Source organism: Peromyscus maniculatus, chromosome 13, assembly GCF_049852395.1.
Source record: "Peromyscus maniculatus bairdii isolate BWxNUB_F1_BW_parent chromosome 13, HU_Pman_BW_mat_3.1, whole genome shotgun sequence".
NCBI classification, from domain to species: Eukaryota; Metazoa; Chordata; class Mammalia; order Rodentia; family Cricetidae; genus Peromyscus; species Peromyscus maniculatus.
The window spans coordinates 53,759,679-53,786,692 of record NC_134864.1 but is presented as its reverse complement, the minus strand read 5'-3'; the positions used below and the strand labels follow the sequence as shown (position 1 = coordinate 53,786,692).

At 42.4% G+C, this 27,014-nt stretch overlaps 1 protein-coding gene across 30 annotated transcripts in view; it reads left to right on the top strand.

Annotated features, from left to right (window-relative positions):
• The first annotated feature begins 1,735 nt into the window (after positions 1-1,735).
• The window catches only part of Abi2 (abl interactor 2), a 92,015-nt gene continuing 66,736 nt past the window's right edge, over positions 1,736-27,014 (top strand). For 29 of the 30 annotated variants that reach the window (XM_076550310.1, XM_076550307.1, XM_076550300.1 and 26 more), the window contains exon 1: positions 1,736-2,141. In XM_076550310.1, the coding sequence (XP_076406425.1) occupies positions 2,025-2,141 (117 nt within the window). In that variant the 5' untranslated portion in view covers positions 1,736-2,024. Of the gene's footprint in view, positions 2,142-13,938; positions 13,960-27,014 lie in introns of those variants that run through there. The other variant, XM_076550296.1, reaches the window with a different exon arrangement.

Below are 27,014 nucleotides of genomic sequence, written 5' to 3'. Positions count from 1 at the left end.
GAGAGCTATGATTTTTACATTAACAAATTCTTCAAAAAAAAAAACTTATTTATGTGTGTGTTTCTCTGTGAGTGTACGTCACATGCATGCAGGGTCCGGTGGATGCCAGAGCAGGGTGTCAGATCTGGAGCTAGAGTCACAGGTGATGGTGAGCAGCATGCATGGCCGTTGGGAACCAAACTGGTTTTCTGGAGACAATGTGTGCTCTAACTGCTGAGCCATCTCTCCAGGTGCTGATCAACACCGTTTTTTGATCTACTGAAGTTTGTATGAGTCGGTTTGTTTTCCTCATCTGTTTGTACCTCATTGCCTGAAGCAAGTGTATGTGACATTTACATAAATATCCCTTAAGCACTCTAGGTTTCTCCCCCGCCCCCCTCCCATGTTACATGCAATGCTGCTGAGCTACAAACCCCAGCTCTCCCTTTTGTTTTTAAGAAGCTTCTCACACGTAGAGAACATTCACACTAACATTCACACTAAGACAGGTGTTTAAAGTGGTTAAGAATAGACCCAGCTGGACCACATCAACATTAAAAAATACTGTTTTGAGCTTGGAACAAAAGCTCACACATATTGGTCAAGTATTTATCATAAAGCTAATGTAACCACACAGGGCTTACTCCACAAATGTGTGATGGCATGCATTGGATTTTTTTTTTTTTAGGAATGTATAATCGTTTCCTCATCATCTGAAAATTGATTGTAGAAGGGCCAATGACCACAAGAGCAATAAAAGGTTGAAACCACAGATCCTAAACTACCCTCTAAGATGTTAACCTTTGCATTTTCCACAGAACAAATAAAGGTCATGGCCTCAGTATCTTAGATGTCTATTTTATCTTTTCTCCTCCCCAATTTTCGACATGTGGGGTAATCATATTTATGAAAAAGATTTGACATCTGGATTACAAGGAAGCTCAGAATAAACTACCTTGAATTTTTGTAGTACTTAAACGTTTTTCAGTCTTTAATTTTGTTCATGCCACAACCACGTGAATAATCAAAAGAGTATCCGCAAAACCACCGTCGAAAATTGGAAAAAAAAGTCAAGAGAGGAGGAGACCCAGGCTGGGCAACCACAGCATATACTTGTAATTTCATCTAGCCTGGTCTACATGGGGGAGACCTTGCCAAAAAAAAAAAAGAGGAGAGCGGGGAGGCAGGGAATACGAATGAATGAATGAACGAATGATGAATAGATCTGGGATTAGGTAACTGCAATTTACTTTGCAAAGGAGAGGATGAGGTCCAAGGTGGCACGGAGAGCTACCTGCAAATTCGGGGGTGGGGTGAGGGTGGGGGGCTGAGGTTGCTCTGAGCCTGTGCCCTCCTCCCTGGGCCTCCGGAGGGGCCTGGAGAGCTTCCTCGGGAGGATGTCCCCCCCTCCCCAGGGCTCGGACCCCGGGTGCAGCGCACAGGGGAGGGAAGGGGGGCGGCGGTGCATTCCCCGCCCGGCGGCTAACAAAAGGCCGCGGCCGCCCAGGGACTTCCAGAGCCGGGGAAGCCCGCGCGGGGCCCAAGGGTTAAACCGGGAGCCCGGCTCCCGCGCGCGCATCCCGGCCCCCGCCTCCCGTCGCTAGGAGACGCCGGAAGTGGGGGAGGGGCGGCGCGGGTGGGAATCTTTTTTCGGGCGCTCGGAGTGGGGGGGGGCGAGCGGGGGACGGAGGACGGAGGGAGGGGAGGGGGGCGCGCGTGCGAGCGTGCGCGCGCCCGCCGGTCCGCTCGCCCGCCCGCGCGCCCGCCCGTCGCCGCGGTGACCGTCCGGGCGGCCCGCCGGCTCGCGCCCCGCCTCCGTCCCCGCCGCCCCTTCTCCTCTCCCCCGCCCCGCTCCGCAGCCGCGCGCTTGAGGAGAGGAGGGGGACGAGCAGCGCCGCCGCCGCCGCTGCCGCTCGCTCGCTCCTCCCGGTTCCCGCCGCTCTGCTCCGCTCCGCTCCGCTCCTCCTCTCCTCGGGGCGTCGCGGCCGCTGCCTCCTTGCGGGCTGTATGAGGAGGAGGCGGCGGCGGCGGCGGAGGATGTGAAGATGGCGGAGCTGCAGATGCTGCTGGAGGAGGAGATCCCGGGGGGCCGCCGGGCCCTCTTCGACAGCTACACGAATCTGGAGCGGGTGGCCGACTACTGCGAGAACAACTACATCCAGGTGCGACGCGTCCCGTCGTCCCCGCTTCCCCCGCTCCCTCCGGCTCCCCGGCGCGGGGTGGGGGGCGCGCGGGGCGAGCCGGCGAGCCGAGGAGGCCGCGCGCGGGGCGGGCTCGGCCCCGGCCCCGGCCCGGGCCCCGGGGTGGGGACGGAGCGGGGACGAGGGCGGCGGCGGTGGCTGCAGGCAGCGGCGGGGTCCGGTCGGTCGGACGTGCTCTCCTCCCCCACCCCCGAACCCCCGCCCCCGGAGCCCCGTGCGGGTCCTCGGTGCCTGGCGTTGTCGCGGCCCGCCTCCCCGGTCCCTGCCCCGTCGCCCCCGCACTCGCCTGTCAGGGTTCCGGAGGGCGGAGGAGGGGGAGAGTGGCGGCGCTCGGTGGATAACGGGATCCTGCTCGGGTGGCAGGGTTGTGGGTGGTGGTGCAGGGATGGGGTACCTACCTCCTGCCTGCCCGAGTCGGAGGGGGGCTTTAAGGGGTCCTGTTCCTGCAGAGTGGATTGCTTCAGTTTTCCCTTCCCTTGTCAAAGCCCCCCCTGAAGACAAAACAAAAATTCTTTAACCCTTAAGTTTAATTTTTTTTTTTGGGGGGGGACGACCCGGTGGAACGGCTCTTATTACAAGTTAATGCCATTTTTCTCCCTATGGGGAATGGGAAACTGCCTGATAATGAGCTGCTTTTCCTCCCCAATCCCCGTTAGAATAGGTAATTTTCCTATGGGAAAAAGAAGTATGACTATTTTTCACAAAGAATTAGGAAAATGAACCACATGGTTTAGTTTTTTCCCCCCCATGGTGATTGGTTTGGCACCGGGGACTCATAGTGGGTGTGTGTGTAGGAAGGTGAGAAGGTGGGGTGGGGGGAAGGCCTGAGCGAGATGAGAACCAGCTGGTCATGGAGAAATGTAAAAATCTTATGGATTAAAGCAACGCTTTAAAAATTAACTCATGGTTTGCAAATCCAGCATTTATTGTTTTCCATCGGGCCATATACTGATTTAAAGTCTCTGGATAAAGTGGAAGCAGGTGTTCAACTGTTACCTGTTTGTAACATTCTTGATCCTGCTCCGGTCTCTGCAGATTTCTTTAACACCAGTTATATTGGAAAGCATTCTCAGTTCTTAGTATGAATTATATATTTAAAGTACTGTAATTTATAGGTTAAGTTTTCTGAGGACCACGTGGTTAATCAAAGATGATGCCCTTAGATTTTGTTTGATTACACATGCACTGAGCTCTGTCACTGTGTAGCAAACATTTGTCTTGGAGAACGAATTGGACATGATGGAATCCTTTCCCCTTCAAAGAAGTGGTTGAAAGTGTATGTTCAGGGTTAAAGATGGATTTCAAGACAAAAACCAAACCCTCACAAATGTCTGTCTGTTAGATGCTTTGCTAATACAGAGCGGTGTGGAAATGATGAAAAGGTTTTCTTGCTTAATTTCACCAGTCTTCTTTGGCCCAGAACTGTTGATGGTGCATGCCTGAAGTCTCCAGGGGTTTATAATGTAGTTCAAGAGGCTGATCTGTGAGGGAATTAAATCCATCCTTATACCATATACCATCAGCCCTCCTTGTTGGAGGGTCCTACATTGGTGGTCCATTCAACTGGTGACTGAAAATATTTCCTCTGTATAAATGCAGACAGACCTTTTTCTTGTCATTCTGTAAATGACAGTGTAACAATTAACTTACATGGCATTTACATTTTATAGGTATTATATAAAGTATAGGGGAGGATGTGTGATAGGTAATGTAAATATTATGTGGTTTTATGTAAAGGACTTGAGTATCCAAAGATGCTGGGATGGAGGGTGTGATGGGTGGGGTATGTGGGGTGTCCTAGGACTAACCCCTATTGGATACTGAGTTAATTTATACTTCGTAGTGGATTGTGGGTAGGAAGGCTATGGTTATTTTCAGGGATTCACAGCTGCTAGGAGAGGCAAAGCCTAAAAGACCAATTCTGTCACCATGTGTATCCTCTTATGGGAAAGTGTCATCTGTCAGAAGGGAAATTGGGGATAAAAAAGTGATTGGATTGCAGTGTGGCCAACTAATAAGAAACAGAGTTGCCTGTCTTTGAAAGGTGAATGTTACTTTAATTTTAGGTTATAATTGCCACATAAAGGGAAAAGTACATGAACTGATAAAGTGGAGAAGTGAAAGATGAACATTGTCTTAAATTTTATAAATTATTCTAGCTGAAAGAGAAGAGTGTCAAAGTTGGCATGTTATTTATTTACTTGTTCATTTTTGGTGCTGGGGTTGAACTCAGGGTCTTGTACATGCTAAGAATACTCTCCAATTGAATTATACTCAGCCCACTGTAAAAGTATAAATACTGATTTCCTAGAAATGGATTTTGAATTTTGAACCATCTGTATTCTTGATTTAGCCTCTGACATAGAGTTTACACTTTGATTCCTTAGGTTATCCTCTGTTTCGGGGTTCACTGGATGTATTACTGCTGTGCTCTCCCAGGATGATACTTACGTGATAACTAGAACTGGTGGTGATAGTTGATTAGTGCTGAGCCAGCTGTGCACAGGACCAAAGGACTGACCAGCAGGGGTCCTGATGCTGTCTGTGACCCTATGATACATGAAAGTTAACTAGCAGGACCACTGGGCAAATGGTCTGTTCACCCTTTTATGGCATCGTGTCTTAGCTTCTAGCTCCAGTTAACTAACTCGACACTCATTTCATTGTATTGAAATGTAACTTTTAAGGAAGAACAAAATATGTTGATCATATATAATTGTTGTTATTTGGTGTTAAACGTCTGGTTTTATGTCTAGGAAATAAAATAGGCAAATAAAAATACACTAATAGGCCTGGATGGTGGTGGCGCACGCCTTTAATCCCAGCACTTTGGAGGCAGAGCCAGGCGGATCTCTGTGGCCAGCCTGGTCTACAGAGTGAGTTCCAGGACAGCCGGAGCTACACACAGAGAAACCCTGTCTGGAAAAACGACAACAAAAAAAATACACTAATTGTAAATTATAATTAGTGTAAGATTTGAGCAAAAGGAAAGGAAATAATTGTGTTGTCTTAAGTACTTGTAGTCTTTTAAAATGTTTCTTACTTAGCAAATTACATTTGCTATATACCAGTGGGCATTAGGAGAGATCAGATAGTGGCTATAGTTATTTACACACACACAAATAAATGTAAAGTTATTTTCTAGGATATAATGAATATTGAAATTTTAAATGTTATTAATAAAATATTAAAGAGTTTTATGTTACTAGCTTCTAGGATACAGGAAAAATTGTTTTCTTTTTCTTCCATCCTTCCTTCCTCTTTTTTTTTCCCTTTGAGACAGGGTTTCTCTTTGTAACAGCTCTGGCTGTCTGGGAACTCATAGAGATCCTCCTGCCTCCGCCTCCTGAGTGCCGAGATTAAAGGCATGCACAGCTGTGCCTGGTGAAAAGTTGTTTTTCTAAAGATAAGAATTGTGATGATACGAATTGTGACTGTAGTTTGCTAGTACTTGGAAGGCTGACTTACTGTTTGTTTCTTGAGACTGAGTTCCTCACCTTGCCCACGCCTGACCTGGACTTGTGATCTCCCTGCCTTTGGGTGCTGAGTGCAGACGCTGCCTCCCCTGCTTGGCCTGCTTGTTATTTCTCGATGAAATGACTTGGTGGGGGCAGAGGAGGTGGTTCAGTGGCTAAAGTACTTGCTGTACAACCAACCTAGGGTGAGGACTGGAGCTCACACCCTAGAAGCTTGTTAGTACTGGGTGGGCATTGTGGTTGCCTGCAGTTCTAGCAAGCTAACTAGCTACACTCAGCATATTGACCAGCTCTGGGTCAGCTGAGAGACCCTTCCTCAGTGAAGAAGGTGTGGCGTTTACACACAAAAGAAAAAAAAGTGTCCAATTAATTTAGTACAGACTCTGCTGCCATACTTCTAATACCTTTGTTTCTTTTCTTCCCTTATTAATGTAAATGTGGAATGCCTAACCCTGGAGAAAATGTTCAGGGGTACTCCCCCTACTTTAAAAAAAAATTTGTTTTTTCAAGACAGGGTTTCTCTGTGTAGCTTTGCGCCTTTCCTGGATCTCACTCTGTAGCCCAGGCTGGCTTCGAAGTCACAGAGATCCGCCTGGCTCTGCCTCCCGAGTGCTGGGATTAAAGGTGTATGCCACCACTGCCTGGCTAAAAAAATTTAAGAGACTAAGTCTTGCTTTTTTTTTTTTTTTTTTTTTTTTGAGACAGGGTTTCTTTGTGTAGCCCTGGCTATCCTGGCACTCACTCTGTAGACCAGGCTGGCCTCGAACTCACCCTCCCAAGTGCCGGGATTAAAGGCTTGTGCCACTCACTGTTCCCCGCTTGTCTTACTCTTGACTGGCCTTGAACTTGCAGTGTAGCTAAGGATGACATTGAGCTTCTGATCCTCCTGCCTCTGCCTCCCAAGTACTGGGACGGGGGCATGCACCACTCTCCACAGTTAGGTGTGGGGCTGTGGACCAGAGCTTTTTGCATGTCCACAAGCACTTCAGTTGAGCTGTGTCCCTGGTCCAAAAATTTTTTTTTTTTTGATTAACTTGGAACTAAGACTTTTTAAAAGAATTTTGTGATTCACTTTAATGTTTTAAATAAGTTTGTTGCTTTCCTACAGTAAATATGAAAAATCAGTGTGTCCATCTTTACAATTTTTAGTTAAATAAAATTAACTGTTTCTTTTATGTGATAATTCATATAGGTAGGTAGAAAATCATATATGTGTATTATATTAAGGGCAGAGTCATCCTATGAGATAGATTTATTTGGAACAAAAATTGAGAGGTTACCTTAATTTTTTTTCTGAAATATTTCTTTTTTAAACAAAAGAAAACATTTCACTAATAGTTTTCTCTGTCAACATGGACACTGCTATAATTCATTAAAAACAACATGAAACGTTTGTAAGGTGATAAAATATAGTTCATTATCAAAGAGTTTCATAAAAAGGCAATTAGTAAAATGATGCAAAGTTTTTTGTGTTTTTTTGAGACAAGATTTTATATGTAGCATTAACTGGCCTGGAACTCACTCTGTAGACCAGGCTGTCCTCAATCAGACAGTCTCCTGCCTCTGCTTCTCTCAAACCCTGAGCCACCACACCTGGCAAAGATGAAAATTTTTAGCTTAATGAATGCCATTAGAATACATGCTTAGTTTGAAAAATTAATATAAAGTGGCTAGATATTAAAGGAATTAAAAATTACCCAGTCATCTTTAATACATATCTGGCATCTATATTCCTAATATTTTTGGTAAATGATGCTACATATTTTTAGAGAAATGGATTTAGAGTCTATATTACCTTTTAAACTTTTGAGAACGATTTTTTCTTTCTTCTAAGAAGACACTTTGTGAGACAGAATCTTGCTGTGAGACTGGCCTCTACCTCTGAGTCTTTCTACCGTAGCCTCCTTCCGAGTGCCGTAGCCTCCTTCCGTGTGCCAGATTTACAGGCATGTGTCACAGTGTACAGCTGAGAAACATTTAACAATACTAATGTCAGGACTGCTTTTCTTTTCTGGTTGTCCCAGTACTTATAGGAATGAGTTTGTGCTTGTGCTTTGAGTTCACAAATGGAGCACCTTAAAAAGTACTTAAAAATGCAGGCTGGGTGTTGTGGTGCACATCTTTGATTCAAGCACTCAGGAGCAGGGGCAGGTTGATCCTGGTTCAAGGCCAGCCTGGTCTACGTAGTGAGTTCCAGGACAGCCAAGGCTACATCGTGAGACCTTGTCTCAAAAAACAAAAACATAAACAAAAAGAACTTAAAATTGCATGAAGAAGGAAGTCATTGAGAGTAGAAATTTGAATACCGATAGTTACAGCCTTCTCCTTGATTTTTGTCTTTGGCCTCCACTGAGAGGAATGAACCGACTAGGTGGACACCATATGCTTCTCAGCCTCTGAGAAAGTAATCCTAATTTCCAGGAGAAACATCTTGGTGAATGGTTTTCAGTGACAAACCTGTCGTTATTAATACCTTTGACAAGACTACAAAATAGACTACGTTGTACCCTGAGCACCTTGCTCTTTTAAAAATGTTGTTTGTGTATACCCTGTTTTCTTGCTATGGAATTTCATTCTGTAGCTTTGTTATTTATGTTGGTACAGGGTTTTTAGCGGTATCTTGTTTTGCCTTTTCTTGAAGCATTGACCACTATAAACTGTCCCTTTGCCCAAACATTGAAAACCTTTATGTTTACTGTTTCTTTTCTGTGATAGGACAACGTATGAATGTGTGATAGTTTTCCTTTATTCAGAGTCTTTTCTCTCCTAGAAAGTAGTTATAGGTGAAATTGTTTTACTTATTCATAGAATATCTAGTGTAGATAGTTTTGAGCATACGCTGTTTTGACTTTCTTTTAAAATTCAGGAAACTCTGGTAGTGAGTGTAAGTGTAGTCTTTTCATAGATGGATAAGAATTAGGCTATTAGAATTTTTTTAAATGCTTTTTTATAATTGAATTTTTATGGAACTAGTTTGTAGTTTGGATTCATGAAATAGTATGTATTATTACTTATATATATTTATATATATGAATTACTTTTATATATGAATTACTTTGGGGCTGGAGTGATGGTGCAGTGGTTAAGAGCACTGGTTGCTCTTGCAGAGGACCTGGGTTTGATTCCCAGCACCCACACGGTGGCTCACAAACATGTCTAACTTCTGTTCCATGGCATCTAATGCCCTCTTCTGGCTTCTGCGGGCACCAGGAATGCATGTGGCACACATACATCATGCTAGCAAAATATTCCACATAAATCCCCCCAAACTGAGTTTTGATGAATGTTACAGAGTCAGACCCTGGGGGTGTAGCTCAGTGGAAATGTACCTATCTTAATGAGTATGGCTCTGGGTTCAAGTCCTAGCACAGCAAAACAAAAACAACAACCAGCCAAAGGACAACCTGTCATATTCTTATTACCTCCATAACACACAAGCTTTCTTTTCTTTTTTTGTTTGTTCTATCCGTCTGTTGTCCCCGCCCCCTCCCTGCCCTGAGACAAGGTTTCTCTGTGTAGACCTGGCTGTCCTGGAACTCATTCTGTAGACCAGGTTGGCCTCAAACTCAGAGATCCACCTGCCTCTGCCTCCCGAGTGCTGGGGTTAAAAGTGTGCACCACCACCGCCCAGCACAAGCTTTTCTTTATACCGTTGGTATTCAGTCCTTCATTTCATTTCCAGCCTTTGGCAAACACAATGTTTTCTCTCCCTATAGTTTTTGCCTTTCTCACAATGCCTTCTAAACTGATCATTTAGTCTTTCATGTTTGACTTCCTACACTTAACATACTGTATTTGAATATCAACGCTGTGTCAGTTCGTTCTGTTTTGTTGACAGGTGGTGTTTGCAGTATATGGAAGAATTAGAGTTTATTGACTCATCTGTTACTTTATTTCTGGATTATTTCTAGCTTTATCCAATGATCAATACTGCTGTAACCATTTGCCTACAGGTGCCTCTTGAGTAATTGTAAGTGAATGGCTCCTTCCCTCATTCCATTCTGGTGAAGTTAAATGTGGGACTCAGCGGAGCACTTGTGTTCCCTTTGTGCTGTGAGATGAGAGGGTTGTGGGAAGCTGCCACAGAGCCGTTTCTCGTTCATTTTCTGGTCTATCAAGAAGGCTGTCCGTTTCCTGTTTCCCCGGTTGTGATGGAACAAGGCTTCCTGCCTGCACTTCTGTTGGTGGAGCCATGGTTATAAAATCCCAGCTGTAGGATGGCATTAGTTCCTCACAAGTGTCTGTCATCCATGGTATAGATCTGTGGCACTTTTTTCCTTGGCTTTGTACAAGACCAGACTTTTGCTGCTTTTCTACAAATAGTGGACCTTCTGAATCCAATAGGAGCTTAGGTGAGGTCATGCTTTGTTTCCTTTTGCTTAAAACAAAACAAAACAAAACAAAACAAAAAAGGGCTTATTGAACCACGTGGTAAAACTGCTTAACTTTACAGAAACAACCACTCTTTTCTGGGTATCATTTTGTATTCCTACCAGCAAAGTTCATTTACTCTACATCCTTGTCCACATTTGGTTTTGTCAGGTGTGTTTTGTATAGCTGTTATAGACATTTATGACAATGCCAGGCTACTTCACACTCAACCATGAAAAGCTGAAAGTTTATTAATTGAATTAGGAGTTCCCTGTCATAGTTTTTAATTTTATTTTACTTAATTTAATTTTTATTTGTATGCATGTTTTGCCTATGTACTTATCTGTGCACCACATATATGCTGGTGCTCATGGAGGCCATAAAAGGGCATCAGATCCCCTGGAGCTGGAGTTACAGATGGTTGTGAGCAAGGGCTGGAATTGAATCCTGTTCCTCTGCAAGAGCAGCCATCTCTACACAGAGATCTCTGCACCCAGTGCCATCTCTGCACTGAGCCATCTCTATAGCTGCTCATAGTTTTATTAAACATAACACCATTTATGAGAAGTACTAGAGTCCTAGTCAGGCCACTTAGGAAAGAAAAAGAAATAAAAGATATGCACACTGGAAAAGTAGTTTTTGTTTACAGATAACTGCTTTTCTCTTTCCTTTTTCTTCCTTCCTTCCTTCCTTCCTTTCTTTCTTTTCTTCCTCTCCTCCTTTTTTTTCGGTGACAGTGGGACAGAAAACTATGATCCTATAGTAGAAAAACATAAAGATTAAAAATAACATCAAAAAGATTAAAATAACAGATTCAGTAAATTACAGTATAAACGGTAACACACAGAAGTCATATATTTCCATATGTTAACAGCAGACTACATGAAAAAAAATAAGGAAATAATCCTTTATAATACCATCAAAAAGAATAAAGTGCTTAGGAATAATTTAGGAATAACCAAGGAGGTGAAAGATCTGTACACTGAAAACTGTAGGCATTTATGAAAGTAAGATACAAATAAGTGGAAGATTTTTGTGATCATAGATTGTTAATGCCCATACTACCCAAAGCTGTTTGTAAATGCAGTGTAACCACTCATTAAAAATTCCAGTAGAATTTCTCACAAAAATCAGAAAAATCTCAATTTATATGGCACTTCAAAGACTGGATACTCATTGCCCTCTTGAGATAACAAAATTGGAGGCCTCACATTTTATTTTCTCAAACTATATTACAAAGCTGTTGTAACCAAAAAGGCATGGTACCAGCATAAAGTAGTCCTAAGACAATAGAACATAATAGAGAGCTCAGAAATAAGTTGTTGACTACTCTTTGATATAAAATGAAGACTATCCAACAGGGAAAAGATAGTCTCTGTAGCTTATTGGGAAAACTGTGTCCACATGTGAATTAATGAGATTGGACTCTATATTCTAAAACAGAACTGAACTTGAGGGCACAGTGAGCTGACTCAGTGCATGAGGTTGTTGCTGCACAAGCCTGGTCATCTGAGTTTGATTCCTGGAACCCACATAAAAGTGGTAGGAGAGAGCTGATTCCCATGTTATCCTCTGACATCTACACATGTATTGTGGCATGCGTGTCCGTCTGTCCATCTGTCTGTCTCTCTTACACACACACACACACACACACACACACACACACAACTGAAAAAAAGTAACCTGAGGTAGATTAAAGAATTAATCAAATGTAAGAACTGAATTATAAACTTAATAGTTTATAATTCTTTTACATGGGTAGTGTCAATTTTTGTTTGGACAGAGCACCAAAGTACAGGCAACAGAAGCAACGATAATAAGAACAGTGCACCAGACTAAAAGTATAAATCACTCATATAAACCTTAAACCAAGTTTAAAAAATAGGCATAGAACCAGGTGTGCTGGCACCTGCCTTCCATCTCAGTACTCAGAGGCAGGTGAATCTCTTGAATTCAGGGCTGCACAGAGTAACCCTGTCTCAAAACAAACAGAACAAAACAATTGGGCATAGACCATCTTCTTAGTTTCTTTTTCTGTTGCTATGATAAAAATAATACCCCGACTGACAAAAGCAACATAATGGAGAAAGGGGTCATTCTGGGTCACAGTTCATGGTCTGTCATGTTGGGGAAATCCAAGTAGCAGGAGCTGAAGCAGCTGGTCATGCTGCCTCCACCCTCGGGCAGCAGACAGGGATTAATGCATGCTGTACTGCTTGCTTCCTCTCTCCATTTTATGCTGTCCAGGATTCCCTGCCCAGGGAATAGTGTTCCCACAGTTAAGATGCATTTTTATTCTCACATAATTAATAAAATCATCCCTCCCAGAATTTCCCAGAAGCCTGTATATTGGGTGTTTCTGTCAAGGTCACAGTTACTGTTGACTATTGCAGACTTGAATAGACGATTACTAAAGACGACAAACATGTGAGAAACGGGTCGATGGAAGGTATCCTGCACAGATAATTGTTAGGAAGTGCAAACCAAAAGTAGACAGTGAGACTTCACATCTAAGCAAGATGTGGAGAAAAGACAATTCTTGGTGCGGATGTGAGTTGTTAAAGCCACTATATAAAGCGACATGGAAGTTTTTCAGAAAATGAAAGCTAGGACAATATTGTGACCTAGTTGTCCTACCTTTGGGTGTATATCCCACTTCTGGACCTTCCTCTGATAAATGAACAATATTTCACAGAGTGTCTGCATTCACATGTTCATTTGAGCATAATTTTCATCAGCCTAGAGGTGGGAACAAGTGTCCAACAAATGAGTGGATAAAAAAGTGATGTAAATGCGTATTTACAGAGTATTTACAGAGGAATGTTATTTAGTAAAAAAGAATGGCGGTTGCTGTGGGTGGTGTCAGGGATCAGAGGACATCAGGCTATCAAGTGAATGTGTTTGGGAGATCTGATGTACTGTTATGTCAGTAATAAAATACTATAGTTAATGATGTATAGTATATACTTGAAAGCGATCAAGACCAGATCTTAAGTGCCTCCTCCATAGGTATTGTGTGACATGATGGATGTGTGAGTTAAGCTGTGATGGTCACTTACTGTCTGTTGATCAGATTATCTTGGTATACCTGTGTGGGTCTTTTGGTGAGCTTGGACTCGGGTCTATGCTAGGTGAGTGCTCAACTGCCGAATGCTGCTGCTGCTGTTCAGTGTTGATGTACCTTGAAACCATGTATTCTTTAAAGTATGTACAACTTTTATTAATTATGTATCAGTGGAGCTCAAAAAGACGTTTCCAAAGAAAAAAAAAGCCCACAAACCACAAATGGTATGGCGCCTTGCCCTCATCTCCTATTACCTTTGGTATACGTGCATCCATGCAGATGCTTGCCAGAGGTCAGCTTCGGGTCCCCTCCCCACAGAGCTGTCCTTGTCTGAGTCAGCTTTGGTCTTGGTTACCAATTATGACAGGCTGGTTGTCCAGCAAACCCTGCTTCTTTCAGCCCCCAGCGCTGGGTTTACAAGCCCATGCTACTAAGGCTAGCATGTTCGGGGGTTCCAGCTCAGGACCTCATGCTTACGTGGCAAGCACTTGACTGATGGAGCCGTCTCCCCAGCCCCTGGCTTCCTCCCCCCCCTCCACCAGGTCGGTGTGTGTCCTTTCTGCCCCCAGGCCTCCGCTTTGTGTGCTTGCTCTCGGGATGGTTTCATGACTGCCACCCACTCCCTCGCTGACTCTCCCCTGTGTCCACTTTTCTCTCCACAGTGTCGTGTCGTGTTTTGTGCATATCACCATGTTACAGAGACTGTTTGTCCATTTGTCTGCTTTCCTTCTTGTCAGTGAGGGCAGGGATTGACTTGTTTGTTTGTTTATTTGTATCTTCTTCATTTCCAGAACCTGATATAGTGCTTGCCACAAATTATTTGCTAAATCAATAAGTCTTTTCTAGCTAAGAATGGAAAAATTCTTAGGTGAGTGAAATAACTTAGTTTTATAAATTTGAATAGTGTATAGATTTGTGCTAAGGAAAAAAGGAAGTTCATATTTTTCCAAGTATTTAACAGCGACATGGTCCACGGAACTGAGACTAGTGTTTCATACATGGTTGGTGTTTTAGAGTTCATTTCATTTATATTAGCTAGTGCAAGGCTTGCGCTTTAGTGGATGCTTTTCAAATATTTGAGTTATCTATAGCTCCCTGGAAGTTAGCAGGGGAGATACTTCCATTTTATAAAATTAGGTAAGTAAACTTACTTTTGACTCTGCTAGACTGAAGTTCTGAGGAGAGGAATTATATTGTTTTACTTGTTCATTCTGCTTCTACAGTAATTTTTTTTGTTTGTTAAAAATCATCTTGATTAACACTATTTTTATTTTGTTATATTTTCATTTAAAAATTTTGTTAAGCTGGGTGTGGTGCCTCATGCATACATTTAGTCCCAGCACTCAGGTGGTTCTGAGTTCAAGGCCAGCCTGGTCTATAGAGTGAGTTCCAGGACAGCCAGGGCTACACAGAGAAACCCTGTCTCAAGAAAGAAGGGGGGGGGGGAGAGAAGAGAGAGTAGAGAGAGAAAGAAAAAAGGACAAAAACCAAAAAAAAAAAAAAAAAAACCACAACAAAAATGTCCTTAAGTGTGTTTCCCTGCTGAGAATTCAGTAGTGACTAGTTCATGGCCAGCAGCTTAGTTTATTTTGGCTTTGATTCCTGTGAAGAGCCTTTGTTGTAAAATTTGAATTAGTGAAGTTGAACTAACATGAGCTTTCTCTCTCTCTCTCCTCTCCCCACCCCCCTTACTGTTATTTATCTCCTTTACTTATCTATTGAAGACTTTCAGTAGATGCACTGTTAGGAACATGAGGAACCTACAGGAACCCATCTGAATGGGGAAGTAGACAGGGTGTGGGCCTCTGCCAGCAGCCAGCATGTGTGACTGCAAGCCCCTGCCGGGAGGTGGTGCTGAGCAGTGATTCCTCTTCAGAAACTGTGTCCTCAGGCTAGAAGAGCAGACTAGGTTCTTCGAAAGAATTTTAGTTCCTTAGCTTAAGATCTAGAAAAGTAATATGTTTACATAGTCCACTACTTTTTTTCAAAAGGAAGTTAAAAGTCACTGACTATAAATGTACAGTGTTTTTAGTTCTTTTTAAATTCTGTGGTGCTGATGTCCTGTTTCTAGATTTTTGCTCTCCTTACATACGTACAGTTGTGATGTTTTAATAGGTATGATTATGAACTATGTATAAATAATAAAGTTATATACAAAGTTAATGTCACGAGAACCAATAGAATGAATAATTACCAAAGGGATGTATTGGTTTGGCTTCAGTGATGTGGTTTAGATGGCACACCAGTGTTCAGGATTCCTGGAGAGCATGCTGGAAGGTGAAGTCGTGTTCTGGTGTCAGGGAAGGGCGGCAGCTGTGACAGGAACAGTGTCGTCAGCACATCAGGCTTGTGGCAGAACATTCTGCTTGCCTGAGAATCAGAAAGCACAGCAAGAGATTCGAATATAGGCATGATTGTGACTAATGTAGCTACTATATTTCAAATTGGGAAATGGTGGTTGCTTGATTAGTTATTAGGACTTGATAATAAGTTCTTGGTTTGCATTTTGTTTAAGGCCTGGCATTTATGTTAAGGAAATTAAATATAGGCTATTTTGGATAGAATTTCATTACTAACCATATTATCAAATACTAACACAAAGTATTAATGATTAGAAAGAAAAAAATATTTACAACCACTATCTTGTGTTAAAATAAATGTCGTTTCATGCTTTTAATCTTACTCATTCTGGATGAGTGATAGTCTCATTAAACACAAGTTCTTTAAAACTCAGTTGCTGTTTTATGTAGTACACAAGAGGCAATCATCTTCAGATGCGACAGTAAAAACCATGAGTTGCTGGGTGGTGATGCACGCCTTTAATCTCAGCACTTGGGAGGCAGAGGCAGGACGATCTCCAAGTTTGAGGCCAGCCTGGTCTACAGAGTGAGTTACAGGACATCCAGGGCTGCATAAAGAAACCCTGTCTTGGAAAAACAAAACAAAACCACCTCCTCCCAAACAAAAAAACCAAACAAATAAAAATAAAAAACCAAACAACAACAAAAACCCCATGAGACATTTCCTTATAAGCTTTAAAAAAATTGATTTTATTTTAAAAGTAAATGTATGTGTGTGTGTATGTGTGTGTGTCTGTCTGTCCGTCCACATGTGCAGTATCCAAGGAGGCCAGAAGAGGATGTTGGATTTCCTGGAGTTACAGGATATTGTGAACCATCTGGTGTGGGTGTTGGTAGCTGAACCTGGTACCCCTAAGAGTAATGTAAGAGTAGCAAGCACTCTTAACCATTGAGTCACTTTTCCATTGCTTTAGAAGTTTTAGCACTTGAGAGGCAGAGGCAGGCGGATCTCTGAGTTTGAGGCCAGCCTGGTCTACAGAGTGAGTTCCAGGACAGCCGGAGCTACACAGAGAAACCCTGTCTCGAGAAACCAAAAGCAAACAAACAATAAAATGGAATGAAGCAGCCAGGTGTGCTGTCACAATCCTGTACTGCTTGGATTAAAGGCCAGCCTGGTCTAGAGAGTGAGTGACAGGCCAGCCAGGGGTGCTTACTAAGAATCCTGTATCAGACAGACAGACAGAGAGACAGACAGACAGACACACACACACACACAGTAGGGTTTATAAACTATTTTTTTTAATGACAGTGAATTCTTAAGTTAATGGAAAATTTACCTAAATTAAAAAAACAATAGTATTTTGGTATTACCCCACCTGGACAAAGTATAGAATTTATTATTTTTTTAGTTCATGCTTTTTTGATTTTTTTCTTTGTTTTTTGTTTTTGTTTTTTTTAAGACAGGGTTTCTCTGTAGTTTTGGTGCCTGTCTTGGATCTCATTCTGTAGACCAGGCTGGCCTCGAAGTCACAGAGATCTGCCTGGCTCTGCCTCCTGGGTGCTGGGATTAAAGGCGCGCGCCACCACTGCCACCTGGCTAGTTTATGTTTTTTGAGACTGCTTCTTACTATGTAGTTCTGATTGGTCTGCAACTCACTATGTAGACCACCAGGCAGGCTGGTCTTGAATTCACATCTGACTGCTTCTGAATTTCAGGTGCTAGGATTTCAGGCATGAGCTACCACCCTTGGCCTTTATTTTTTGATAGGCTTTCTTTTATTAAAAACATCATTATTTTACATGTGTGAGTGTTTTTTGTGCGTGTGTGTGTGCGCGCGCGCGCGCGCATACCACATGCGTGCCTGGTGTCCTAAGAGCTAGAAGAGGGTGTCACATCCCCTGGAGCTGGAGTTAGAGATGCTGTGAGCTGCCATGTTTCTGCTGTCATCTCCACAAGAGCAGCAAGTGCTCTTCACCACGGAGCCATCTCTCTAGGCCCTCGGCTTTATTTCTTAGAGAAGTTCTAGGTTCACAAACTCAAGCAGAAATTGCTCACATACGTCCTTTCCCAAGATGGTAAATCTTATCAATTTGATTGGGTTGAGAAGTACTCTGCATGTGTCTGTGAGGGTGTTCCCATAGAACTCCAGAGGGGAAGACCTCCCCATAGGTTGTGGCCTGCGTGGCATAAAAGGGGAGAAGGGAGGAGAAAGAGTGAGAGTTTAGGCATTCTGTCTGTCTGTCTGTCTGTCTGTCTTGGCCACGGTACTGTGACCTGATGTCCCTCCATGGTGGACTGATACATCCGAAAGTCCTCTTGTTATGTAATTTCTGTGAGGTCTCTGCATAAGAAGCATCTGATGCTTCTCTAGTGACATGTCATTATTACCCCTCATTTTAGATCTGAATAATTTGTTTAATATAACAAGGCACCCCTCCCCAAGCCATTTGGGAATGTCATTGCTTCTGGATACTTGATTTGTTTTTCCCCTACAGATAAGAACATTATCCTACCTAGTCACAAACAACCATCGAAATCGAGAAATAATACTGATTTATTTTCATTATCTAATTCTCAGATCTCCATTCAGATTTTGCCATTTGTCCCCCAAAACATTGTGTACAAAGACTCCAATTTAAGGAGACTGGAGAGATGGCTCAGAGGTTAAGAGCACTGGCTACTCTTCCAAAAAGGTCCTGAGTTCAATTCCCAGCACCCACATGGTGGCTCACAACCATCTGTAATGAGATCTGGTGCTCTCTTCTGGCCTGCATGCATACATGCGGTCAGAACACTCTATTATACATAATGGTCTCTTTTAGTTGTTGGAACTCTAGTTTCTTCAGTCTGGAACAGTTTCTTTGTTATTCACAGAAGCATGGCTTATTGAGTAAAAGTAGGTGTTGACCAAATCTTCAAGGTTGGAGAAGACTCTGGTCCTAGGCCTCAGTTGTATGTTGACATTGTTATCAGGCGGGTATTCCAAGGACCTCAGTGTTGTTTCCCGGGCAGGCTAATCCTTCCTTCATATTGTAGTTTGACATCTCCAGCCTGCTGTACTTGGTCACTTGAAATAAAAGTGAAATGAACGTTTAGAGAAGGGAGAAACACCACCTGAAGTGATTGAGTGCTAACCAAGTTGGACACTTGGCAAACACCAAGATGAGCAGTGACTTAGGGAAGTGCCTGCTCCTTTGTGCTGTCACGTGTCTGTGTCAGCTGCCGTTACCTTCTTCGTGGTCTTCAGTGCTTTTCCAGGGTTTCTCTCTGTCATGGAGTCCGATTTGGACTTGCTTCACTCACCCTGTCACGCTCTTATTCTGGAAGTCCTCTCCTTAATAAAAACAAGTCAGTGAAGACAAAAATCACAGACTCGGTCCTGGGTTCCGCATGATGGCACACACCTTTATTCCCAGCACTGGGCAGAACAGGCAGAGTTCAAGGCCAACCTGGTCTAGATAGAGAGTTCCTAGCCATCTGGGGCTATAGGACACCCTGTCTGAGAAAGAAAATCAGTCAGTCAGACAGACAGACAAGAGGAAATGAGTCCTAGAAATTGGTAAGTTCTGTTAATAGAAACATTGAGACTTTACCCATTTGGTGGCTTCCTACTCAAGGACTGCTTATGCTGTCAGTGTTTGAGAGAATTCTCGATAGAACCCGACCTGTGTCTGAACTAGGGGTCCTGGAAAACGGGCCAAGGAAACTTTTCTGATCTTTGCCTGAGAAAAGTCTGAAGGTTAAGGACAATTAGGGGAGTGGGGGGGGCGGCTGTAGTGTTAGGACCCTCTTCCTCTAGAGCGTAGAGGAGCAAAAATGCTGACCCCATACCTTAGGCTTAGGAGGTAATTGGAAATAGAAGTGGGTTGTTCTCTCTCTCTGTATGTGTGTGGTGTGGGAACATGTGTATGTGGATACGTGTGTGTATAGTCTTTGTCAGTCCCGCCAGCCAGCTCCCAAATAATGACAGGAAGACTTAACAAATTATGAAACCTTGGCCTATAGCTTCAGCTTGTTCCATCTAGCTCTGCTCTTTTTTGTTTTTTTTTTTTTTGTTTTTTTTTGTTTTTTTTTGAGACAGGGTTTCTCTGTGTAGCTTTGTGCCTTTCCTGGAGCTCACTTGGTAGCCCAGGCTGGCCTCGAACTCACAGAGATCCGCCTGGCTCTGCCTCCCAAGTGCTGGGATTAAAGGCGTGCGCCACCACCGCCCGGCTTAGCTCTGCTCTTATAACTTAGATTAACCCGTTTATATTAATCTGCATTTTACCATGTGGCTTTTTGCCTTTCATTCTGTATGTCCACCCCCCCCCCCCCCCGTTGGTGTGTCTCTCCTGTGCCTAGATTTCTTCTTCTGCTTCCTCTCTCTCTGCCCAGAAGTCCCGCCTATACCTCCTGGCTAGCCATTGGCTGTTCAGCTCTTTATTAAACCAATCATCATAGATCATCACACAGTGTGTATCCCACAACATTTCTCCCCTTTTGTCTAAATAAAAAGGAAAGGTTGTAACTCTAATTATTATATATAGTCCTTGTTATATATAGTAAAACTATACGTGTGTGTGTGTGTGTGTGTGTGTGTGTGTGTGTGTGTGTATAAATAAGAACAATTATCAGGTGAGAATTGCATTTTCAATGTCCAGTCTATCTGTATTTGGCAGATTTAGAGAAAATATTTTGTTATCCTGTCTTTGCAATTCAGAAGTTTTGTAACTAATTTATTTTCTACCCTAACTTTTTTTTTTTTTTTTTTTTTAAATAACAGTCTTGCCTAAGAAAACTGCTTGTTGAAGGAAGCTGGTCCTACCAGAAGACGTGTGTGTGGTTGGTGCCTTCTGAACTAAGATTCAGAGTATGGCGTGTTAGCCAGAGCATGGACCGCTCAGTTAAGAAGGCTCCCTGAGGTGCACGTAGAAAGCTCTCTAGAAGAGAAGGTCGAGGGTCAACATTGTGGCGTTCTGACGCTAGCTTTCCAGAACACAGGCACACTGCAGAAAGACCATGCACTCTTCTGTCAGCACTCGTACTGTTGTTCTTTGTCATGCACCTCTCGTCCTAGAAGAGAGGAGTAAAAACTAGAAGCAGCAAAATGAAATGGTAGGGACCAGGAGAAAAAGGTTAGAATCATAGTAAAGGAAATTTTATAGAACTGCCAGTTGGGGTCAGGACTAGAGATGTAGAGTAATTGAAGTTATGATGTCAAGTTGAGCTCATTTTTCCCACTCAGATCACACTCTCTCGATATATATGTCTGTCTGTCTATCCTCAAACTTGCTATCCTTCTGCCTCTGTTTCCCCTGTGCTCAGATTACAGCTGTGTACCAAGATGCCAAACAAAAGGGATTCTTTTTAATATTTGAGAATGAAATTGTTTTAACATTTAGACATTAATAGAGCAGTGCATCTCTTGGTATAACCTGGAAGCAGAAGAGGAAACCTAACAAAACATAGGTTGGAGGAAATAGTAATTTACATTCCTGCATAATTCATTTTATTACATTTGCTGTTGTACGTACTATAATCTTCGAAGAAAAAAATCTTTGTTTACACTCCTCTTATTTTAATGTTTTTGTTTTTGAGAATTTCATACATTTTGATTATATTCTTTCCCTTCAGCTCCTCCCAGGTGCTCCCCCATCTCCCTACCCACACAACTTCACATTCTCTCTCTCTGTTAAAAACAAAAACAGCAGTAACGTGGAGACCATTAGTGTTAGCCAACAATTTCTGAGCACGGCGTCTGCCTCAGCAGAGTTGATAGACCCAGTTCCACTCCATTAAAGAAAACCGTTTTCTCTGTCCAGTAACTGTCCATCACAAATAGCTCCTGGGCAGGGGTGGGAATTTGTGCCCACTTCCCCTTCTTTTTTTTTTTTTTTTCTTTTTTTAAAGATTTATTTATTATGTACACAGTATTCTGTCTGCATGTATGCCTGCAGGCCAGAGGAGGGCACCAGATCTCATTACAGATGACTGTGAGCCACCATGTTGTTGCTGGGTATTGAACTCAGGTCCTCTGGAAGAGCAGTGCTCTTAACTTCTGAGCCATCTCCCCAGCCCCCACTTCCCCTTCTTTAAGTTAGGATTTTGTGCAGGTCTTGTGCATGTTGTCATAGTCTGTTGCCCACCCCTTCTGGCTCTTACAGCCTTTCTTCCTCCTCTTCCCATTGAGCCTGAGAGGAGGGATGTGATGAAGACATCCCGTTTAGGGTCGAGTGCTCCCAAGTCTGTTGCTTTCTGCTCAAGTCTGTTGCTTTCTGCACATTGTCCACTTGGGGGGCCCGTCTCTACTGCAGAAGGAGCTTCTGTGAGGGTTTAGTGGTGCACTGACCTGTGGGTGTAGCCATATGTCATTAGGAGTTGTTGATTGCTATGCTGACTTAACAGGATGATGGTGTAGTAGGCTTTCCCATAGGGCCCATGACCTATTTATGTTTAGTCTTAGTTTCTGACACTTATTAACAGTGTCAGGTATGGGTTCAGGGAGTACACCTTAAATCCAGTTTAAAAAAGATTGTTTATTCTCTTAACATAGTACCACTATTGCACCGGTAGGCAAATCTTTCAGGCAGGTTGCTATTAAAGCTCTCAGGGTTTGTAGCTGGGTGAGACTGATAATTACTGCATTTCCCTGTTAGTCTTCTAGTGGCACCATGACCACCAGTCAGTAGGAGCGAAGCTTCCCATTGAGTCCCAGCTTGATTTTTCCACGGTTTATGACCTAAGTATGTAGTGTCTTCAGCAGTAGGGCCATACTGTCAGGCTGTAGAAGGTAACCAATAACATTGGCCAATAGTCTGGAATGTTTGGGGTGTGTGTGTGCTATAGGACTCTTGACCAACAGCTCAAAAAGACAACAAAAAACAACCGAAACCCCACCCATTCCTAGTGGGAGTTTTGGTAGCATATGACATCTAATTAGGGTGTTAACACCCTATTGTATGGTATATTTAAGCTGCTTTTGTGTGTGTGTGTGTGTGTGTGTGTGTGTATGTGTATATAGATCTAATATAATTTATATATATAATTATATGTATTATATATAAGTATATAAAAATACATATATAATATATATTATATATATAAAATCTTCTAGACTAGTAGGCTTCAATATAGCTTTTAAAAAAGGCCTTCAGGGTTGGGCAGTGGTGGCAAAAGCTTGTAATCCCAGCACTCCAAAGGCAGGCGGATCGCTGTGAGTTTGAGGCCAGCCTGGTCTATAAAGCAAGTTTCAAGACAGCCAGAGCTATTACACCGAGAAACCTTGTCTCAAAAAACAAAAAAACAAAACAAAACAACAACACACACACACATATAAATTAAAAAAACATAAAAAGGCCTTTAGTGTTAACTATACTTCCCCATATTCTGTTATCTACACTATCTTTTTAGCCACTGCCTCACTTAATCCGTCTGTTCTAACTTTCTCTTTATAATGCTACATTGCATTTTTCTTCCCCAGGACAGCCCCTCTTTCATCCTGGCCCTTTATTAGCTGTCTAGCTTCTGGATCTTCTCATTGAAGCATACGTGTCAAAATTTAAATGCTAACATCCCTATATAATAGAAAACATGTAGCGCTTGTCTATCTGGTTCTGCGTTACCTCACTGAGGATGATTATTCACTCCATCCATTTACCAGTAAATTTCATATTTCTTAACAGCTGAGTAATAATCCATTGTGTAAATGGCCATTCTTATTAAGGTAAGATGAAGTCATAAAGTTATTTTAATTGGCATTTTTCTGATGGCTAAGGATGTCAAACATTTAAAAACTGTTTCTCAGATATTTTGAGAACTTTGTTTAGTCCTATACCCTATTTTTTAATTGGGTTATTTGATTTATTGATTAGTTTTTTGAGTTGTATATTCTAGGTCAGTGGTTCTCAACCTTCCTAATGCTGTCACTCTTTAATAATACAGTTGTTGTGTGACCCCAACCATAAAATTATCTCCATTGCTATTTCATAACTGTAGTTTTGCTACTATTATGAATGTGATATAAATACTTGCTTTTTTATGATCTTAGGCACTGTGAAACCCTGTGAAAGTCATTCAGCCCCAAAAGGGGACACGGCCTACAGGTTGAGAACCACTGTTCTTGATACTAACCCTTTTTTCAGATGTGTAATTGACAAAGACATTTTCCCCATTCTGTGGGCTGCCTCTTGAATGATGGTGTCCTTTGCTGTACAGAAGCTTTTCAGTTTTATGAAGTCCCATTTATTGTTGATTTTAATGCTTGTGCTCTAGGGGTCTTGTTCAGAAAGTCTTTCTTGGGCCAGTGAATTTGAGTGTGTTCCCTAATTTCTCTTCTATTGTTCAGAGTCTTTCCTGGGCCAGTGTGTAGATGTAACGGTCTATTAAATAAGAAACACAGAGCCAAATACAGAGTTAAAAGCCCAAGATGTCAGAGCAGTAGCTGAGAGCTTAGACTTAAAACCACCTTCTTACCCTTCCTGCTGCTGTCATCCTTCCCCTCAGAAAGAGACCTACTTCCTGTGTGTCTGTCTTTTTATTGGCTTTCTGTTCTGCCTTCTCATTGGTTGTAAACCCAACCACATGACCTCCTCGTCACTGCTTATCTATACAGACCTCCAGGTCTTCTATGGTTGATATTGAGATTAAAGGTGTGTGTCTCCATGCTGGCTGTATCCTTGAACACACAGAGATCTGCCTGTCATGTGATCAGGATTAAAGGTGTGCGCCACCACTGCCCGGCTCTTGCTATGGCTTGCTATTAGCTCTGACCCCCAGGCAACTTTATTTATTAACATACAAATAAAATCACATTTCAGTACAAATAAAATATCACCATACCAGTGAGTTTGAGTTTGTTCCCTAATTTCTCTTCTATTGTTCAGAAAGTCTTTCCTGGGCCAGTGAGTTTGAGAGTATTCTCTGATTTTTCTTCTAGCAGAGTTAGGGTGTCAGGTCTTTGTTAAGGTCCTTAATCCATTTGGAGTTGGATTTTGTGCAGGTGATAGATTTGAATCTGTTTTAATTCTTCTACATGTGACTGTCCAGTTTGGTCAGCACCATTTGATGCTGCTGCTGCTGTCTCTTTTCCAGTGTGTATGGTTTCTTTGTTTATAAAAAAAAAAAGGTGAAGCATAGGTGTGTAGTCTTGTGTTCAGGTCTTCAGCTCTGTTCAGTTGAGCAGTGTGTCTTGTTGTTATGGAATGCCATACTGTTTTTATTACTATAGCCTTGTAATATAGCTTAAAATCAGTAATGGTGATCAGCAGTTTTTTTTAATTGTTAAATTTTTAGTTATCCTGGGTTTTTTGTTTCCATATGAACTTCAGGATTTTTTTTTTCAGTTTTGTGTAGAATTGTGTTGGACATTTGGTGCAGATAGCACTGAATCTGTAGATGGTTTTGGTAGAATGGTCTTTTCACAATATTAACTCTACCAACCATAAGAATGGGGCATCTTTCTATCTTCTGGTGGCTTCTCCAGCTTCTTCCTTAAGTGGTCTTTAAGTTTTTATTACACAGGTCTTTACTTGCTTAGTTATTCTAAATTTTGTTTTCGAGACATTTGGCTATTGTAGTAGTTAGGATTCTCTAGAGTGGCAGAACTTACAAAATGAATCTCTTCACACACACACACACACACACACACACACACACACACACACACACACACACGGAATTTATTAGAATCACAGGCTGCAGTCCAACTAATCCAACAATGATGGGCTATGACTGGAAAGTCCAAAAATCCAGTAGTTGCTCAATCCATGAGGCGGGTTGTCTCAGCTGGTCAATAGATTCTGGAATTCTGAAGAAGTAGGCTCTAATGCCAGAATGGACTTGCTAGTGAGGCAAGACTAAGCAGGCAGAGAGCAAAAGCTCCCTTCTTCCATGTTCTTATATAGGCTTCCAGCAGAAGGTGTGGCCCAGATTAGAGTTGTGTCTTCCCACCTCAAGATCCAGATCAAAGATGTGTGCATTCTGCCTCAGTGGTCCAGACCAGAAGTGAATTCACTTAAGCAAAAATAATCTCTCAAGGGTATGCCCTCCATTCTGGATTATAGTTCATTCCATATGTAGTTAAGTTGACAACCAAGAATAGCCATCACATCTACTGTCAAAAGTGTTGTTTCCCTGATTTCTTTCTCAGTCTGTTTGTCATTTGTATATAGGAAGGCTATTATGAGTTAACTTTGTATCCTGCTACTTTACTGAATTACCGTGTGTGTGTGTGTGTGTGTGTGTGTGTGTGTGTGTGTGTGTGTGTGTGTGCGCATATGTGTGTATTTGTATTTGTACACTTGTCTGTGGAGGCCAGAAGAGGTCCTTGGATCCTATGGAGCTGAAGTTATTGGCACTTGTGAGCTGCTCAGTGTGGGTGCTGGGAACTAAAGTTGACTTCTCTGCAAGATCAGCAAGTGTCTTTAACCACTGAGCCGCTTCTCCAGCCTGCTTATTTATTCATTTATTTATTTGTTTAAAGATGTAATGAATATGAATGAGAGGTCACTTAGAGGAACAGAGATGGCTCAAGGGCAGTTGCATCAGCAAAAACTCCACCCTGCCTGGATGATGACTCATGAAAGCTGTATCCTTGGAGCTCTCTGTAACTCTTATGGAGGGGAAACAGTTCAGGTTTCCTGGGACTCAGCTGATCAAGCTTATTAGTTTCTGAGCGGTCTTGTCCAGATGTCTTAGTCCGAAAGTCTTAAGGAACACTGTGCAGAGAATTCCCTTTTATGTATTCCTATTCTTGCTTTTTTTTTTTTGTTTTGTTTTGTTTTTTCAAGACAGGGTTTCTCTGTGTAACTTTGGAGCCTGTCCTGGAACTTTCTGTAGACCAGGCTGGTCTCGAACTGATAGAGATCTGCCTGCCTCTGCCTCCCGAGTGCTGGGATTAAAGGCGTATGCCACCACTGCCTATTCTTGCTTTTCAGGTTCTATTTTCTTATACCTCCTGAGTCATCTACACCCTAATTTTTCTACCAAATATGCTGTCTTGTTTAGTAGAAGTAAATCAGTGAGGTAAATAACAGTAAGAAACAAGTGTAGTAATACTGCAGTTGAGTGTCTTCAGAGGGTGTGTGGGATTCTTATTTGTATTTTGTCTTCCTCTAGTATTACATCAAATTGAGATGCGAGTTTAATTGTCCCCCTTATTGAGTACACAGTAAGTCATTTAGATGGTGTCAGCCTCTGGAGGCCCAGTTTTCTTTCTTTCCCCTCATCAGGTGATGGAAATAGGCCATGTGAGTTCCTGCTGGGCTGAGCAGGCATCTGGCATCTGGTTAGCTGCAGGATCAGTGAACATCCAGCCTGTGCCCAGTTCCCCATTCTTAGGGCTTAGCTTTCTCTATGACTGTAGAGGACAGTGCTTTGTGAGAAGGACAAGTCTTAGAAGTCTCGGTTAAATGCTTCATTCTTGTGGCTGTCATTTTCTAGGGGGGAAGCATAATTCTGTCTCACTGCCACAGAAAGAATATAATACTTTATACATTCTGTTGAAAAATATCAACCATTAGAATGGTAGGAAAATGAACTTGTACATTACCCGTTAAAGAGATGCTGGGTGAGGCTTGGGGTAAGCACAGCAGTCCAGCACATGTTTAGCATGTCAATTTGACCCCCATCACTGCAAACAGCAAC